The sequence below is a fragment of the Schistocerca cancellata genome, chromosome 2 (genome assembly GCF_023864275.1).
Source record: "Schistocerca cancellata isolate TAMUIC-IGC-003103 chromosome 2, iqSchCanc2.1, whole genome shotgun sequence".
NCBI lineage: Eukaryota > Metazoa > Arthropoda > Insecta > Orthoptera > Acrididae > Schistocerca > Schistocerca cancellata.
In genome coordinates this window covers 938,874,894-938,894,949 of record NC_064627.1, presented here as the reverse complement: position 1 = coordinate 938,894,949, position 20,056 = coordinate 938,874,894, and the positions used below count along the sequence as shown (strand labels likewise).

Below are 20,056 nucleotides of genomic sequence, written 5' to 3'. Positions count from 1 at the left end.
CATTCAACATTCTGGCTGTTACACCAGTAACTAATGTACAAGCACTTCACATTTGCAGTGGCTTATCTCCCCCTTACATTAACCCGTGATCTTTCAATGTTAATCACATAAATATGTAATCTAGAAAATGTATTCCCGAAACTTCGTTACCCTACATTAATTACTTTTTGGTGTTGTGATTTTTTTCCCGTCTTTGTGACCAAAAAAATCTTAAACTTCATTTTTTTACGATGTAATAATAAACTTGTCACAAAACTTGTGAACTTAGAATACACTGAGTGCGCATGACAATACTTATGTTAATGCAGACACGCATCATCAGACAGACAGTCGCTTTACAACACTCGTTTGTACTAATCACATTACTGTAATACTAGAGTTATTTTGCTTATTATTGATAAAATATAGATAAATCGGTTACACCTCGCCCATGGATGATCTGGTCACCATTAAGTCCTTCAGGCCCATCATTCTGAACTGCACGTTATTTGTAGCTGAACTTTTTATGGCTGCTTGCAAGTGTGTGAAAATGTTTGTTCCTAAGACACTCCAAGGTTCCTTTCCTTGTGCGTGAACACTTACTACAAGACAGAATATTTCCTTGTGCTAATTTTCCGCTGAATAACGTGCCCCACACGCTCTTTGTCCTATAACCCTTAACTGTCACTGGATGTAAGTGGCTAACTGAAGAGTGCAGTGGCGTTACGAAGTGCATTAACATAACCAAATAGGAGGTCGCACGTAACAGCCATATTCATTAACGGTTCTAGCTGAGTCAACGACCTCGGAGCCTTAAACCCGCAAAGTAATCCAGACGCACATTTGTTTTGTCTATGAATACAACACGCACGTCATGCTGAGACTACTTGTCCAGATAACACCACCTGCAGCCCGGTGCCATTATTACCTGCGAGTCCCGTTACAACACACTGGCCCCAGGCGTAGCGCCTCGCCTCTGACGTCACAGCTTCCTGTTCTGCAGGTTTCGCGTATTTGGGACGCTGACCCATCGTATGCTTTCCGTGCTGGTCCATCTGGACGTAAATGTATGTGATCCACAGGGCAGGTCACTTACGTTCTGATACGAGGAAGAGGGGGTCTATAACTCGTAGCATTCTGAAAACGTCGGCCATCATAATGGTCATATTGCGTCTGATCGCCGTCACATTTCGGCAGGGTCAGTGAGGTTAGGTTAGGTCAGGTTACGTTAGAATCTATTTTATGTATGAAGTAGGTTAGATTTTAACCTACTAGGGTGGGATGGGACCCAGGAGGCCTCTGTCCTTGGATAGAAGTGCTGCATAGCGGCTTCTGCTATTAAAGAGGCGCCAAATGCATGTGAATGAGCTTTCCTCGTCTCGTAAAGAACGTGGCTAATACTACACACTCTGTCCTCAGTTATCGAAGTAACAAGGCAGATTTTACGAATATATGAGATGACGTGAGAAACGTTCTGTTGCATTCTCGAGACAATTCGTGGTGACCTTGAAAAGCAAATTATAAACACACTGTTTTGCAGTATTTGTTTAAAGTTTTGCAGGCGTACGTCAACTAATCTTCAATGACTGTCATTTAGCACACGTGTGAAGGACAAGCCTAAAGTGTAACATAACGTACTCTGAAAACCATTTCTGAGCGGAAAACAGCCATTCAGAAGGTCATCGACACCATCGATTTCCCGACACTTCAGAGGGTCATGCAGAATTTCGCTATTCGTCTGCACCACATCACTGTCAAAGATAGCAGGTGTATCTGTAGTGACGTTTACATGTTGAATAAAATGTGTGGGGTCGTAGTTTGCAACTAATTCACGTTTTTTTTCATATAGTTCAATAATTGTCACCCTGTAACTAATGTACAATGCTTTCTTTAAGGATTTTCTCGCTTTGGATCTATGGTACTGAAGTGTATTAATCTGTGGTCCGCAACCCACCGTGAAGTGCATGGCAGACAGAACGTCCCTTTGTATCAGTTACTAGGGTTTCTTCCCATTCGACTCACATATGGAGCGCGGGAAGAACGATTATTTGAATGCCTCTGTGAGTGCTGTAATTATTCTAATCTTGTCCTCATGATCCAGAGGTGATTTTTGTGTACTCCTAGTTTCATCATTTAAACCTGGTTTCTTAAACTCAGTAAGTAGGCTTTCTCGGGATAGTGTATGTCTTTCTTCAAGAGTCAGCCTGTTCAGTTCGTTCAGTATCTCAGTGACACACACCCGCAAATCAAATATTTGTGCTACCCTTCCTCTGTATAGTTCAATATGCCCTGTTAGTCCTATTTGGTATGGGTCCCACATACTTGATAATATTCTAGAATGGGTTGCACGAGTGATTTGTAAGCAATCTTCTTACTAGACTAAAAGACTTCTCCAGTATTCTGCTAATAAATATATCTAATCTGGATGCTACAGGGATTATAGTCGAGATGACATCTAAAGAGATCAATGAACTTAAAAACTACTGAAAAATCTGGTTACACGGTCCCAAGCGAAAGCCAGGATTGCGCTACTAATATGCCAAAATACATGTCTTTTCCTTTTCTTGCTCATTATTAGGACTTACAAAATTCAGTTCTTAAACTGTGTTTATTATCATCATTCCTATTACTGTTACTCTCGGCATAGTTGCTTTCAGACTTAGTTTACTTTTGACGTCTCACAATTTCAAGTTTCTTTACTCTGTCTTGTTCTGTCTTTTGCGATATGACTGTTTCACTAACATATAGATGTCCGAAAGAAAAAAAAAACGTAAGTAAGTAAATTAAAATGTTACACAAAAAAGGATTACATCTGTTATTAGTCCCTACCTGCAAAATTTTTTCAGAAATACTTGCAAAAAGAAATTTTGGAAGGGAAGTATACAATATGAAGTTTGTATTCTCTTATGGATACCACACGAGGCGCTTCCAGGTAAGTGGAGGAAAGCACGTTATTCAGACGTATTTTACATCAAAACTAAAGGCATGAATAGAAAAAAAAAATTGATCCGCTGTTCATTGCTAATTCAAAATCTTTCTCGAAGTTTACTCTTTTTTAGGTCTCTTTAAAGAAAACTAATTAAATAGAAAAAATGCAGCCCCGTACTGTAAAAAAGGAAGAAAGGACGAATCTCACGATTCTCTTGTAATGAACATACATTTACTCGACTGAACATGAAAGATATTCAACAGGCTGTGACTTTAAACACTTTCAGCATTCTTTTTTGCAGACCTCTCGCGAGACCTCTGTTTTCAGTTGTGCCTTTTCTTGTTTGCATTTTATTTCCCTCGTGATAATTATCATTTATAGCTTGGCTTCTTACGTATGTGTGTTTCTAGCTTTTTATTATGAATTAGCTGCACAACCGCATCGTTTGGTAGTTGGTGCATTAAAAGCAAGAACTAATAAGTAAATAATATGTCCAAAATAAAACTTCTCAGTTTACATTAATGGATGCATTTTGCCACTGTTTTATCATTGTGGTTTTATTACATATCTGCTTTAGTTACTAAAATGTTTTTTTATTAATCCACGACCCATTTCAAGTTTTGTATTGAAGTTATTTTCCAGTGAAATCCGACAACTGTATTTTAGTGAAGTAACGTAAAAAAGGTAAAGAATATTAACACCGACTGAAGTTTAACGTCCCATCGACTTGAATACCTCTCGAAGCTCTAGCACAACGGGAAAACGGTGGTCAGAAGCGGCCATGCCGATGGAACCATGCCGTCATGCGCCGCGTGTTATTTAGGAATTTAGGAAAGCAACAGAGAAACCCATCGGTATGTCCAGAAGGGAATTCTGTCTCTTCCTTCCAAAACCAATCTGCCACTTCGTACAGTCCCATAATAAAATATTTTAGTCTGCTCTCGAGCCTTGTCATATTTTTTTATTTAGAGTTATGCAGTATTTGTTGTATTGTACTATTGCTGCACAATGAAAATTTTGGATTTGACTTCAATACACATCGCACCCAGAAATATGCCTGCTCAGATGTCAGAGCACAGTTACCAGACCCAATCAAGTGCTTGAATCTGTCACCGACTCTCCTTCCTTCCAAACAAGGCTGCAGTCTCCTCTAAATCTACAGGAGTGCCTCTCCCAGGAGAAAAAGTAAAGCACTGCTTCGCAGCAGTTACTCAAATGAAATATTGTACTGCGGGCTTGACCAGGGAACCTACGAAGATACGAATACTGACAGCTAACGAGACATTTATGAACTCGCAAACCGCAATCCCAATTCACGCCTTCCACAGTTTCAAATGGCTCTGAGCGCTGTGGGACTTAACATCTGAGGTCATCAGTCCCCTAGAACTTAGAACTACTTAAACCTAACTAGCCTAAGGACCTCACACACATCCATGCCCGAGGCAGGATTCGAACCTGCGACCGTAGCAGCAGCGCGGTTCCGGACTGACGCGCCTAGAACCGCTCGGCCACATGCGCCGGCCTTCCACAGTTTCAATGATTCGCTTCACGAGAATATTATAAGACCGCTCCGGCTTCACCCAAATCCTTCAACTATGTTAAGAGTTCCGTCTCCAGTGACCTCTGCGTCGATAATCTCTGAACGCTAGCATTTACTCCGTCTTCATTCTTTATGCTTGCAATCTAATGAGGAGGCACAATGATAATATACTTTACCGACGTTCGGAAGGGCGGCGGTTCAAATACCAGTATGGTCGTCCAGATTTAGGTTTTCTACAGTTTCCCTAAATAGCTCAAGGTAAACGCCGACACGGTTCCTTTGTAGAAAACGATGCCAATTGTCTCCCTTACTCTTGCTGATTATCTCTGAGACTGTACGCATTCGCAGCTGAGCTGTTAACGTGGCTGACCGAAACAGGCGACTGCCATGGGATTTTCCTTGGTTTGAGGGCTAGGACGTGACAAGCTATGCTTCATACCGACACCAGAGCTGCTTGAAAGAGATGGAGTGTTTCTGGTTTCGAAACCAACTGTGTCGACCGGACGAGCTAGCCTGTAACGCGCAATTCTCTTAATCTGACAAGGAGACGGCACGACCGTGTTGACGGGGATTTGTGCGTAATTTTGTGTGGTGAAAGAGGATCCCTAACACCTCACGTGGTTACAATATTAGGACCCACTAGTGGGAAAATCCCGAGAAAAATCGATCCAAATTTTCTTAGGTGCCTTATGAGTATAAAATGTTAGTCCACTGCCGAGCCGCCATCTGGCCTATGGTTAGCGCTCGGACCCTTACGCCAAAGGTCTCGGGTTCGGTTCCTCCTGAAGCACTTGTTTTTTCCTTCTGTTGCTTGTCAAATTGCAGCGCATGGTTACAGGAGAATCGTGAAATTAATTCCCGGGAAGGCTGTATAAAAATTCATTCTATAATTCACCATCAATTATCGTCACCAATATTCCGAGACATGATTCAATATGCCTGGTTTGCCTCAAAATTGTCAAAAACTCGAAACACTGTCGTAAATGTTAATGGGGCATGTTTTTGTACAGATTTATTGCAAACGCCCTGTGATTGTAAAAAATCCGCTTTTGTATGTTGCGCAAGATGTCGCAAAAATTATTGCTTTGTTTGTTTTTACGATAATTACCACTGCGGTTCTTGTTTATAATTATTATATGTATAAAAATGAATGTTTTCCAATCGAATTAGTTATTCTGATTAAAAAGGCAATGTTTCTCCTCATATACAATGAAAAATGGAAAACCCACCGCCATGAATTGTGTTGTTGGACAAAAAGAAAATAATTTTTATTCAATAATGAAACTAATTTGTTAAAGATAATGTAGGTTTGGGAAACTTTCTCAATAATTGGTGCAGTAACGAAAGAAAATGAAACAGATGAAAAAAAATTGCCAGAGGAGGAATCGAACACGAAACCTCTGGCGTAAGAATCCAAGCACTAAACACCTAAGCCAGACGGCGGTTCGGCAGTGTGTTAACATTTTATACTCATAAGGCACCTAACAAACTTTGGATCGATTTTTTCCGGGATTTTCCGGGTAGTGCGTCATAATATTTTAACCACGTGAGGTATTAGGGGTCCTCTTTCACCGCACAAAATTGCGGACAAATCCAAGACCCCACGGTCGTGCCGTCTCCTTGTGAGTACAACTACTGTAGTCTAACTACAACACTATAATTTAGGTGGTCTTCCAGCAATTTATGTTGTTACAACAGAACAGTCCAAGTTTGAGACGTCATTTCTGGTACACTGCAGGGTTGCGGACGCTAGTTTATAGGAAACCACATTATTGTATTTGCTTGAACAGGTCTGTAATGTAATATGACGACAATCCATTTGACAAAGTTTAATGATCTGGCACCGAAGTTTTCCCGAGGTTTCATGTGTTTCCTGTTATGTCTTTTGCCGGCCGCGGTGGTCTCGTGGTTCTAGGCGCTCAGTCAGGAACCGTGCGACTGCTACAGTCGCAGGTTCGAATCCTGCCTCGGGCATGGATGTGTGTGATGTCCTTAGGTTAGTTAGGTTTAAGTAGTTCTAAGTTCTAGGGGACTGATGACCGCAGATGTTAAGTCCCATAGTGCTCAGAACCATTTGAACCATTTTTTTTTTGTTATGTCTTTTCCTTCTTCCAAGCTCAACATTAATCATCCAGATTCACTGTTTTATTCTGTACTCTGTCCTTTCTCCTACAATCCCACGCCCACTTGCTTTAATCCCTGTCACTAAAATTGCGTGACACGAATTAAGGATAGAAAAGTAAAGTGTTAACCAAAAACATTCATTAAGGAGTCACTAAAATACAGTTTTTAGCAGTCGCGAAGTGTTTCGGATATCCAGCCCCATCTTGGTGACTAAAGAGTGCACATTTCTGATACTGTTCTTGGAATCTTCTCTTTCTTTCAACAGTTTAACGTACGACCACAAACGCAGCCTTCATTGTAATACTGCTGTATGCAAAGAAAAAGTAAGTTTATATGAAAGTCTAAATATGTAGAAGAGAATGGAAAAACAAACGTATAGATCACAATGTGAAGTAAGGAATAACGAATGCATTCCGTAGACCTTAGACGTAACATTTGCGACAGTGTTGCAGCATTCTATTACATGCCACGGAGGTAAATTTCGCAAGCCTTTCACTTTGCGTCACAGAGAAGTAATGTTAGAGTGCCCGGGTAACACTTGGCGAGTGAAAGCAACCGAAATGCTTAGCAGACAAGATTTATCCGATGAATCGCCGCAGCATGGGAGACTGGGCTGTGACTAGAAGGTGGTCTGGCAACTATTGAAGAGTTTACAGTTAAAGCCAATGACGATGATGACACTAACAGGCACTGTTCAGCCACAACTTCAGGATCTTTTAGTGGTTTGTTGAACTCGCCTGGAAAGAAATCAGGCGTTGTTCGTCGTGCTGTGAACTATCAGGTTTCCACAAGTGATCAGAAGTAAATGCTTAAATTATCCGTGAAAAATTATCGCAACTCCTGTAGAGCAGTAATAATTTGTCAACTCTGAGGATGTACTTTATGAAATCACAAATAGTTTCGTGGGAGTTGATACATGAGGAATGTGGGGGCCAAGAAATCTATTTTCCCTCGATCTACTACGCTTTTGGAAATTTGAAAATAAACCATCTGAAGCAGTACTGCCACACGAATGAAGTTTTAATCAACTGCAAACACAACCGTTGCTGAGGAGAAAAGAAGCTGTCATATGTCATAGCGAATAGCTACTGATGTGTCAGAACTACGTATAAACGGTACAGAAGTGTTAATTGAATGAGCGAAGGGACAGGCCAGTTTATGGAGAACGAGAATATCTATCAGCTGGTAACGAACGCAGCTAAAAATGGAATACAACGAAGATTTGTTCCAGAAGATGATCTAAATGTTCTAGTCAGAGACGTGGCCGCGATAAGTGGGTGACCGAAGATCTACACATGGGCATCAGATACAGGTAAATCCACTAACTTATACCGAAAGCACAATGGTTCAATGAAATGCAGGGTACGAAACGTAGCTCCACTGCCAAAGGGGAGAAGTGGTTCGTAATGATGATTGCAGCTGCTAACATCACTTCCATAAAAACTCGCGCCGTGCTATTACAGCACTGCGATTGTGGGGAGATCCATGACGTCAAACGCATATACTTTGGCTGCTCTAGACACAGAAAGGAATCTGACATGCTACTTAACGAGATGGTAAAGCCGAAACAAGAATTTTCCATCGAATGAGTTGATAATCTTACCGATATTGATTATCAACATTTATAAAGATCTTAAGGAATTCTTGTTAAAAGTTGGCATTAAAATAAAAACTCGTTTCTTAATTAATCTAAGACAGACACACCTTTGGCTGTTTGGAAGTACCTAGTAACTGGTGGAAAGGTAACCCTAATAGTCTGAACAGGGCATAGTGGCGTGTCCAGATATGGGAAGATTATCTCCGTACAGTAGTTTCTGTTCTTTTACAATATCCAGTAACTACAATCTCGTTCCGCGATCATATGTATAGTAGGGACAATCATAGACGTATCCAGTGCAATTTTGAAAGTGATTATTCCACACTCCAAATGCTGTAAGCAGTACTGCTGGACCAGATACCATGTCTTGGCTGGTGAGCAGTTTAACTGGGTAGTTCACGAAACTGCGTTACCGAAAGCGCTTTGGAAGTAGACTGGTATTGCACTGAAACAGCACATCACCCTGACGTCATAGACCCGGCAACAAATTGGACTAGATGGTGGCGATGACGCGTCTTGCAGTCTCTGGTGATCCCTCAACAAACACCCCATCTGTACTGTCGTCACGTATGCCTCTCCATCGTCGATGTTGCATGTCACTGTCTGCTAACTCTCCGGTAGCTGCACTCATGGACTGTACTATGCTGCACTCGTAAACGACCACTACTGTCACCATGCGCTACTGTGCTCTCATCAATGTTCAGACACGTTTCATTCATCTCACCACGATGTCCTCTCTTATGCCAGTCTTTGATCTCAGACTCATTACAGTCAACGTCGTCAATTATTTGACTCAACTGTCTTGGACTACAGCTTTTTTCCCCTCTACGGCTACCTCTAGTACCATCGAAGTCATTGCCTGGTGTCTTAACGCATGTCCTACAATCCTATTCTTTTTTCTGATCAGTATTTCACACTAATTCCTTTCTTTGCCTATTATGGGGAGAACCTCTCAGTCTAGCGCAACCCACCTCTATTTATTTTATTTTATTTTGAAGTACCAGTGCCTTTAGCATGGGTTTCCGTAACATAGGTGGTTTCATGCTAAAGGCACTGGTACGTCAAAATAAAATGGATGAAATGGTGCACTGCAGCAAATATCACTGGGGCTCAAAGCGTTAACTTGCAGCAACTTTTTGTAACTCCACGTCTCAAACGTTTACATTCTCTTCTTTTCCAGTTTTCTCACTGCCATCATTCACTTCCAGATGTACATTATCAGAAATTTTTTCTCACGCTAACGCTCATATTTGACATTAGTAAACTTCTTTTGTGGGAGCCATGTTCTTTGGCTGTTAGTTTGTTTTTTATGCGCTGCTTGGCTCGTCCGTTATGCATTATTTTGCTCCCAAACACAGCTTCACGCAACTCGTACGTCAAGTTTCATTACACCATTGGAAGCGGGCTACATAGTGATGGGCTGAGAGTGAGTATGGAAAGCGGCGTCCCTGCTCGAAGACCAACTGCGAGCAAGCAGTTTACATTCTTTGATAACACGTTGGTCCTAATCCGTGCTGGGGTTGCCGTGCGACCAATTATGGTCCTCCATGTGTGACACTATAAGTCACGGCAGTCCGGAACCAAGAAAACGAACATATGCCGCTCCCTTGAACCAATGGTGCTAACAGTGATACATAGCTGATGCCCCACATCAAGCACGTTGGGAAGGAATAAAGGAAGGAAGGAAAGTTAAGATTATTCACCTAAAATGAGTTAGGGAAATCGCTTATAAATCACATTCGAATGACCAGATGGGGAAATGTACAGCTGTCCTCCAGAAGACGAGTCCTGTGCCTTACTAATGAGCCACCTAGCTCGGACTAGTCCGTGGGGCAATCCGTCATTATTGAGTTTCCAGACTAAGGCATACTCACAACCTTGTGTATCAAAGGTTAATACTTGGTTCGTTATGCGTAGGGTGCAAAAATTCCCTTAAAACACGGAATAATCATTTGTGATCAGAAGCATTTGGATGCAAAACAAAAGTGTGGAAACTACTGCATTAAGAATAGGGAAAGCATATACACACAGGACATCTCCACTGATTAACTGTGAATAAGCTACAGCGGCCGGTCTAATATTTACCAAGGAAAATCGTATGTTTAGAGAAGTTATTTTACTTAGACAACCATTTTAGCATCTCATTACTGCCATCTTCAGGCCCCTGCATATTGTCACGTAGAAGAAAGCGTAATTAGATGCATGACGAGCACGAACTTCACTTACGAAGGTTTATTCAGCAGTTGCACATACAAGAGCGCGGAATGAAGTGCCTCCGGCCAGAACACATACTGTTTGTATGCAGCTACAGAACATTCCAGTACAAAGATTCTTGACACGGGGGATACTTCTAGAATGTACTCGAACCGAATATAGAAATTAAAACTGTACAGTCCAGGTGAGCTTTGAACTCACGACCCTCCATGAAACAGTTTAGTATCATAAGCACTACACCATGGTGCTACTCAGCTTTTTCTGTGCGACAATATTAACGAGTACTAACATGCAGGGGCCTGAAGATGCATTAAAGACATGCCGAAACTGGTTGTCTAAATAAAATAACTTCCCAAAACATACGGGTGTTGGGCCTTTTTCCTTGGTAAAAAAAAATACAGAATTTGTGGCTACTAACTGAAAAAGTGGCATGACCTCTCCATTGGCAGAATCTTTATTAGATTTCCATTTCGGTCATCGTCAGAAAAGGAGAGGGGCGAAATTCCCAGTAGGCAGGTGTTCATAGATAAAGACTGATATGGCAACGACACGAAGGAAGGGTTTAACGTCCCGTCGATGTCGAGGTCATTTGACAGCGAGCACAAGCTCGGATTGTGTCAAGGATGGGGAAGGAAACGGGCCGTGGCCTTTCAGAGGAACCATCCTGGCATTTGCATGGAGTGACTTAGGGAAATCACGGAAAACTTAAATGACAGGGTACGGGTTGGAACTGTCGACCTCCCGAATGCGAGTCCAGTGTGTTAATTGCTCGGTTCTAACGAAAGGGTAGCGTTCTTACAGTCGGAGTGTGGAATGTGAAAAGCCTTAATGTGATATGGAAGCTAGTAAATCTGGAAGGGGACATGCAAACGCTCAACCTGAACATAGTTTCTAAAGGCACAGATGTCAATATCGGTACGATGTCCGAATCTTACCTTTATCCGTCTCGGCTGGACCCAAGATCACAGCTGACTTGGAGATGCCCCTTTGCCTAAGGAATGGGGAGCGAGCTTTTGGCAGTTGCGGGAAAGGCGTGTTAGGCCGCTTGTCTTAGTAGTGTGCTCACTGAGTGAGCAAGTACCGCTAGGGGGCGTGAATATAATGGAGTGAATAGGGACGTGAAGTACTTATTTTATGATTATTACTGTGCAGCATTCTCAAAACAATCTCTTTTTACTTGTTGCTTCAAATCTGCGGAAAATGTCCAACTTTCGACGAAATCTTCCATCGTCTTCCTCACAAACGAATGACTGTCCTGGCTGTGTGACAATCATTTACTCGTATAGCCCGCAGACGTCTTGTGACTGATCAGAGGACGTCGTAATTACGTCATGCTGCCAGAGATTGTCTGCACAAGTGATGTCAGCCTTATCGGAGGAACGTTAATTGGAGACTGTTCAGCAAATGCTGGTTTCTCAAGTTCTAGAATTTTGATGTTTCTTTGGTGTACTGCACCGAAATTGGAAACGGCACAACAAGGCTCATCAATGTGGTTGCTTCCACAATCACAAGCAATCATTATGGCGACCGAACGGAGTAAGAAACGGCAATGATTAACTCAAGTGAAAATGTGAACAGTGTACGTGTTCATGAACCCTGATTTGACTTAAGATCGACGTAGGGACCTTCTCATAATCTGAAGACAAAAGCAGCCCAGTGTTAATCATAACATGGTTTAATTTCAAGATCCCTTTTCATCATACTGTGATCATTGATTTAAATATATTGAAGAGTGGCAGTAATAGACGGAGGATGCGTATCACTTCGGCATTCTGTTATGGAAATTATTACAGTTGATACGTGGAAGCTGTAAGTTGTCCGGGAACGATGTCTACAAGCGATCCGATGCAGAGTCAATACAACAGATTAAAAGACATACTGAGCCAATGAACAGGTTATAAAAACGTTAAAAGACCTGGCGACTTAACAGTTGCAGTTAGTGAAGTGAAATAGAAAGAAAATAATGTGGTCAGATGAATACAGACATGTATCACATACACACTCAGATCTCAAATTAGTAGGCTGAAATTTCAGCGGAAAGTCAGGAAGAGTCAACAAACAAAGAAGAGAAATACTGAAGTACTGAGGAATGATGATGTGTGTACTAAGGTCTCTGAGGCTACAGATATCGTGATAAAGAATATCAGGAGCCACGGAAAACTCTAGAAAGGGATAATCAAAGAAGTTGGACCCGAAAAATATAGATATGAAGACGGTAACTGGAAGTAAATTGTTAGTAACCGAAGAAATATATCAGTTGACTGACGAAAAGAAAGAAGTGCAGCATTGAGAAATAAAATCTGTAGGATATTCAAGAAAGGTAATGCGAAATGGCTTCAGGAGAAACGCGACAATATCGAAACAGAAATGGTAGTCTGAAGGAAAGATTCAGCGTATCGATAAGTCAAATACTTTTCTGAGAATTCGAACGCAAGAACTTCAAACACTAAGAGTGCAAATGGAGATGCGGCAACTACAGTGGCAGGTTTGTAGCTGAAGTATCCAAATTGCTGAGCAGAATAACATACAATACGGTAAGGAAAATTGAAGGTCTGTTAAATGACTATCACTCTGCATTTAGGACATGTGACGACACGGGGGAGGCAGTTCTGACGTTGCGCTTAAAGGAGGCAATACCTAAGAAAAAATCAAGAAGTCCCCATTGCATTTGTCGATCCAGAAGAAATGTTCGTAAAACGGGGCAAGATGCTTGAGAGCCCCAGAAAAACAGGTAGATGGTTCAAATGGCTCTGAGAACTATGGGACTTAACTTCTGAGGTCATCAGTCCCCGAGAACTCAGAACTACTTAAACCTAACTAACCTAAGGACATCACACACATCCATGCCCGAGGCAGGATTCGAACCTGCGGCCGAAGCGGTCGCGCGGTTCCAGACTGTAGCGCCTAGAACCGCTCGGCCACTCCGGCCGGCAAAACAGGTAGACTTTAGGGGGTAAGAGTGGTAATATTCAGTATGTACAAGACTCAAGTGAGAAGTGTTCGAATTCGAAAGGGGCTTAAGGTAAGGATACAGTCATTCTTCACTACTGTTCAACCTGTTTATCGATGATGCAATGACGGAATTTACAGAAATTCAGGAGTAGGATAAAACTAAAGGGCGAACGTAAATTAATGGTAAGATTCGCTAATAAAATGCTGTCCTCTGTGAAAGTCAGGAAGAATTATAGGATCTGTTGTATGGAATGTACGGTCTACTGAGCACAGAATGTGGTTTGAAGATAATCCAAAGAAAGATGGAATTGTTGAGGGGTACTATAAACGAGATTAATGACAAACTTATCAAACTGAAGAACACGAAGCAGAGAAACCGAAGGAATGCCTCTACCTCGGAAGCAAAATTATGAGTGACGGACGAATAGAGGATGATACAAGAAGCAGGCTTGCACAGGCGAAGAGAGCGTTTCTCGCTGAAAGAAGTCAACTAGTATTAAAAAAATCTGATTTAATTTGGAAAAGAAGTCATTTAGATTGTACGTTGAGCACAGCACGTTTTATGCAAGTAAAGTGCCCTGTAGGAAGACCAGAAAGGAGAGAATAGAAGCAACGTGTAAGGTGTTATGGAAAAGTGCTGAAAATTAAGTCAACAGGTAAGATAAGAAAATGGTTCAAATGGCTCTAACCACTATGGGACTTAACATCTGAGGTCATCAGTCCCATAGACTTAGAACTACATAAACCTAACTAACCTGAGGACATCACACACATCCATGCTCGAGGCAAGATTCGAACCTGCGACCGTAGTAGCAGCGCGGTTCCGGACTGAAGCACCTAGAACCGCTCGGCCACAGCGGCCGACGGTAAGATAAGAAAAGTTGTCTGCACAATCGGCGAGGAAAAGGAAAATATGGAAAACACTGAGTAAAATTATGGAGAGGATGAGAAACGTGTAAATACGTCAGGGAAAGAGGTAGATTTGACTAAATACACTCCTGGAAATGGAAAAAAGAACACATTGACACCGGTGTGTCAGACCCACCATACTTGCTCCGGACACTGCGAGAGGGCTGTACAAGCAATGATCACACGCACGGCACAGCGGACACACCAGGAACCGCGGTGTTGGCCGTCGAATGGCACTAGCTGCGCAGCATTTGTGCACCGCCGCCGTCAGTGTCAGCCAGTTTGCCGTGGCATACGGAGCTCCATCGCAGTCTTTAACACTGGTAGCATGCCGCGACAGCGTGGACGTGAACCGTATGTGCAGTTGACGGACTTTGAGCGAGGGCGTATAGTGGGCATGCGGGAGGCCGGGTGGACGTACCGCCGAATTGCTCAACACGTGGGGCGTGAGGTCTCCACAGTACATCGATGTTGTCGCCAGTGGTCGGCGGAAGGTGCACGTGCCCGTCGACCTTGGACCGGACCGCAGCGACGCACGGATGCACGCCAAGACCGTAGGATCCTACGCAGTGCCGTAGGGGACCGCACCGCCACTTCCCAGCAAATTAGGGACACTGTTGCTCCTGGGGTATCGGCGAGGACCATTCGCAATTGTCTCCATGAAGCTGGGCTACGGTCCCGCACACCGTTAGGCCGTCTTCCGCTCACGCCCCAACATCGTGCAGCCCGCCTCCAGTGGTGTCGCGACAGGCGTGAATGGAGGGATGAATGGAGACGTGTTGTCTTCAGCTATGAGAGTCGCTTCTGCCTTGGTGCCAATGATGGTCGTATGCGTGTTTGGCGCCGTGCAGGTGAGCGCCACAATCAGGACTGCATACGACCGAGGCACACAGGGCCAACACCCAGCATCATGGTGTGGGGAGCGATCTCCTACACTGGCCGTACACCACTGGTGATCGTCGAGGGGACACTGAATAGTGCACGGTTCATCCAAACCGTCATCGAACCCATCGTTCTACCATTCCTAGACCGGCAAGGGAACTTGCTGTTCCAACAGGACAATGCACGTCCGCATGTATCCCGTGCCACCCAACGTGCTCTAGAAGGTGTAAGTCAACTACCCTGGCCAGCAAGATCTCCGGATCTGTCCCCCATTGAGCATGTTTGGGACTGGATGAAGCGTCGTCTCACGCGGTCTGCACGTCCAGCACGAACACTGGTCCAACTGAGGCGCCAGGTGGATATGGCATGGCAAGCCGTTCCACAGGACTACATCCAGCATCTCTACGATCGTCTCCATGGGAGAATAGCAGCCTGCATTGCTGCGAAAGGTGGATATACACTGTACTAGTGCCGACATTGTGCATGCTCTGTTGCCTGTGTCTATGTGCCTGTGGTTCTGTCAGTGTGATCATGCGATGTATCTGACCCCAAGAATGTGTCAATAAAGTTTCCCCTTCCTGGGACAATGAATTCACGGTGTTCTTATTTCAATTTCCAGGAGTGTACATGACATAATTTAGGCTGTTGGATGTAAGTGAAACTGCGAGATGAAGAGTTTGTCACAGAAGAGGAAATCATGTCGACAGGCATACATGTCCGAGGACTGATTACAAAATGGTTGCCACGGCAACACACGTTATCTCTCTTGGTCACGATGCTTTCAGTAATTACTGCATTTACTTCCATATATCAGTGCCCCTTGGACAAGTTGTGACTCATTTTTCTGTTTCAAGTAGTGTATAAAAATTCTAGACATGTCGTATGAACATCTGCCCTAATCGAAAACAGCGTATGTGGTGAAGTAGATATTGGTCATCAAGGGAAACAAGCGATCAGATAATGTTCTTGACGTAATTTACAACGTTTTGTGGGTAGAGCAAAGGAGATTCAGCTGTGTTTTTCTTGTGCTATAATACTGCCAATACGCGTCTGCATCTACCCACGCTGTCAGTGTCTTACACGTTGTCCTTGTCGAGGTATCCCAACAATCATGGAGTTGCTGTACGAGGATGGCCGGATAACTCGTTCCACTGTTCAATGGTCTTATCTCAAAATCACCATATTCACACTGATAGTAACTGACGATGTCATTATCTCTAGAAGGGCTCATATATGTATTTCATACGAAGGCCCACTTGTTACAAGATGCCATTTACGGCATGCTACAATGCGGTATTGTTTGAGTAATTGAGGGGGGCGGGTGCTATCTAATTACTTCAAGTGTAATGACTTTTCAAAATCTTTTTTCGTTACTGCCGTAATCTTTAAGACTATGTTCGTTACTCTGTCACATAATTTGAAATAATGCTCTTACTGAAGCAGCTCAAATCAGCATTGCATTTCACTAGTGATAACTGATATACTTACCCTCTCACGCATCTTCTCTTGCAGGAATGGCTTAAACATAGAGAACACTATGTCGAACAACCACGACTGGTTGACTATATGGATGGCGTGGATCCTCATAGGAAAGGCCATCTACAACAGATAAAAAAATATCGAGTTAGAGCAGGAACAAAAAGATATCTTTCTGCTGCAAGTAAACTGCTGTCAGTATTTGTCACATCAAATTTAATTGCTTACTAACTCAGCAGACTATAAAGAATTTTGTGTCATCAGTCTTCTGACTGGTTTCAAATGGTCGATCGTGCCAACATCATCATCTCAGAGCAGCTCTTGCATCCGATGGCCTCAATTATTTGTTGGATGTGTTTTAGTATCTGTCTTCTCTTATATTTTTTATCTTCTATAGCTCCCTGTAGTACCAAAAAGTTATTCCCTAAGGTCTTAACATATAACCTATCATACCAATAATCAAGTCACTTGTTTGTTTCCTCTAAACGATGCCGTGATCCAAACGTAAATTCTCAGAAATATCTTCCTCAGATTAAGGTTTTTGTTCGATAGTAGTAGACTTCTCTAGGCCAGGAATGGGCTTTTTGGTACTGCTAGTCTGCTTTTTTATATCCTCCTTACAGTTCATAGAGAAGAAATAAAGACGTTGAGGTTTGCCGACGATATTTTAATTAGAGCAGAGACGGCAAAGAACTTAGGAAATAAAATGAACGGAATGGTTCGAATCTAACATGTTTCGAGAAATTGAAGTAAAAAAGGGTAATGGAATATATCCTAACTGATTTGGCGATGCTGAGTGAGAGAGATAGACGTAAGAGAGACTGAAAGCAGTAAGTGAGCTTTGCTATTTGAGCAGCAAAATAACTGACAACAGAACCAAATAGGACGTAAAATGCAGACTGACAATACCAAAAAGCGAAAAATATTAATATCGAATATAAATGTAAGTGCTAGGAAGTCTTTTCTGAAAGTATTTAGTTGGAGTGTAGCCTTATGAAGCAGTGTAGGATGAAATACGGACAAGATAAGTGTACAAGAAATCTGAAGATAAGAGGGGGTAGATAGGATGATGAATCAAAGAGGAACTGAATCGATTCAAGAGAAAGGATCCTTATGTAACACCGAAAATGCAGATAAAATACATTTGTACTATCCAAATTTTTTCGCCGTTTAATAACCGTTGATAACTTATAATGTACTTCTGATTCTGCATATGTAAACTGTTTTACAGTAACTGTAGTTAATATGTAATGGATGTAATAGGATATTTCTGTCAATATATAATTGGTTGTAATTATAGTGTCGCTATTGTAAATTGCTGGGTAATAGGCAAGGGAACTTTATTTAAAAGTATCGACAGCAACGATGAAAAGGCAGTAGCTGTGCAATTGTTTATCTTTGCTTGTGGGAGTCTGTCGCGCTGCGAACAGGGAGGGCAGAGCAGCTTGAGTCATGAAAGAGTGCGAAATTGTGTGCTGGGCGCTCCCGTGGATGCAGGAGTGGACAGGCGAAAATAGCTGCAGTTCTATTGCCTATCCCGTAATTATCCGTGGCTCTGTAGATGACTCGTGCTTCATAAGCAGCAGCAGCGGCGACAATAGCAGGTCAGCGTTGTCGTCCGCACAGCTACAGCATCGTGATACTCTAAGGTACGAAATGTAACTAATATTGTAGAGGCATTACCCAGTGGCATTTCTTTCACAATTTTCGACTAATTGTAATTAACAATAACCAGAAATAGTTAAAACATGTAGGGCTCTTGTGTTACTGTCCTCAGACATTATTACCAAACAGTCCGCCGCTGGTAGCTGAGTGGTCAGCGCGGTGGAATGTCATACCTAATGGCTCGGGTTCGATTCCCGGCTGGGTCAGAGATTTTCTCCGCTCAGAGACTGGGTGCTGTGTTGTCCTTATCATCATTATTTCATCCACATCGACGCGCAAGTCGCTGAAGTGGCGTCAACTTGAAAGACCTGCACCAGGCGAACGGTCTACCCGACGGGAGGCTCTAGCCACATGGCATTTCCATTACCAAGCAGGGTCCCTTTCTTTTCCATGCAGTCACCGAGTGTCGTAAAAATATGAACATTGATTAACTACTTACTGCCAGTACTGTTGTTTGCTGATGACCAGTTTCAGCCTAAATTTTGTCGCCTCAGTAACTGTTCACTCTTGTAGTCCATAACAGAAACTTCGCTACTTATTTTCAGTTTTAACTTCACTCACTTAAAGCAAGGTAAAATTTCACTGGCAAGACTAACAAGTAAAGATAAAGCAAAAATTAAGAGTGCACAATTTTATTTAGTCTGTGTTTAGCTTATCGAGTGACTTCTGTTGGCTTGGTGTCTTGTTGTTTTGATATTAATTCAGTTGCCCATTTTCTTAAAGTAAATTAAATTCAGTAATTCAATAATTAAAAATAAATCGCTTGCCCTTTTCCAATTTTGTATTACGTTAAGATGAGGTTACTGAAAATCATTTTTTACGAAACCAAGTTTCTGTTACATCCAATCATTTATTTAACCAGCAACTTCATTTAATTTTACTTTCAAAATGTAGTATTTCAGAATAAGTAACTGCAAGCTCAGTGCTTTCTGATTCATTTATTTTCTCGTGAAATTTTGTGTTGTGGAAAAGCGACACAATATTTTGTTGCCACGCCAGTGATTATTTGCTTTACTTTCTTTACCATTATCCTTCCTTGGATTTTGGATATTCATTGCTCTAGTAGGCTGGCGACCGTTTAATTATCCCTCTTTTGCTAATCAGTATTTTCTTATTATCAATATTTCCTTTGTATTAAAAATATTACATGCTACCGTTTTCCCCCATGTGGCTCGTGAGCGACTACACTAAATTTCCACCCATTTCCAAATCATCAATGTTTAGGTTAGGTTTAGAATAGATTCTTCCTTTAGATGGGTCTGTTGTACACTTTCCTACTACTATCTGGTATTATTTTCCTTCGGTAACGATAGCCTTACTCACTGTAAAATTTCATTAGACATACGCGATCCCGGTCAACTTTATCACAATGCAGTAGGCCGATTAGGAAGGGTCGATTTGGTTATGGGGAGAAGTATGGGGGTAAAATTTGCGGGAGACGGCCAAGGATCTACTACCTTAAGCAAATTTTTATAAGCTGCAGTAGCTATACAAACTTCATCACAGTATTCTTGAGACTGAGGATAACAACAATGTTGGTGTACATAAAGCAAGAGATGTACACTACTGGCCATTAAAATTGCTACGCCACGAAGTTGACATGCTACACACGCGAAATTTAACCGACAGGAAGAAGATACTGTGACATGCAAATGATTAGCTTTTCAGAGCATTCACACAAGGTTGACGCCGGTGGCGACACCTACAACGTGCTGACATGAGGAAAGTTTCCAACCGATTTCTCACACACAAACAGCAGTTGACCGGCGTTGCCTGGTGAAACGTTGTT

General features: G+C 42.3%; 1 protein-coding gene across 2 annotated transcripts in view; it reads right to left on the bottom strand.

Annotated features, from left to right (window-relative positions):
• The window catches only part of LOC126162911 (clavesin-1-like), a 741,639-nt gene that overhangs the window by 11,503 nt on the left and 710,080 nt on the right, over window positions 1–20,056 (bottom strand). For both annotated transcript variants that reach the window (XM_049919721.1, XM_049919722.1), the window contains exon 6: window positions 16,615–16,725. In XM_049919721.1, the coding sequence (XP_049775678.1) occupies window positions 16,615–16,725 (111 nt within the window). The remainder of the gene's footprint in view (window positions 1–16,614; window positions 16,726–20,056) is intronic.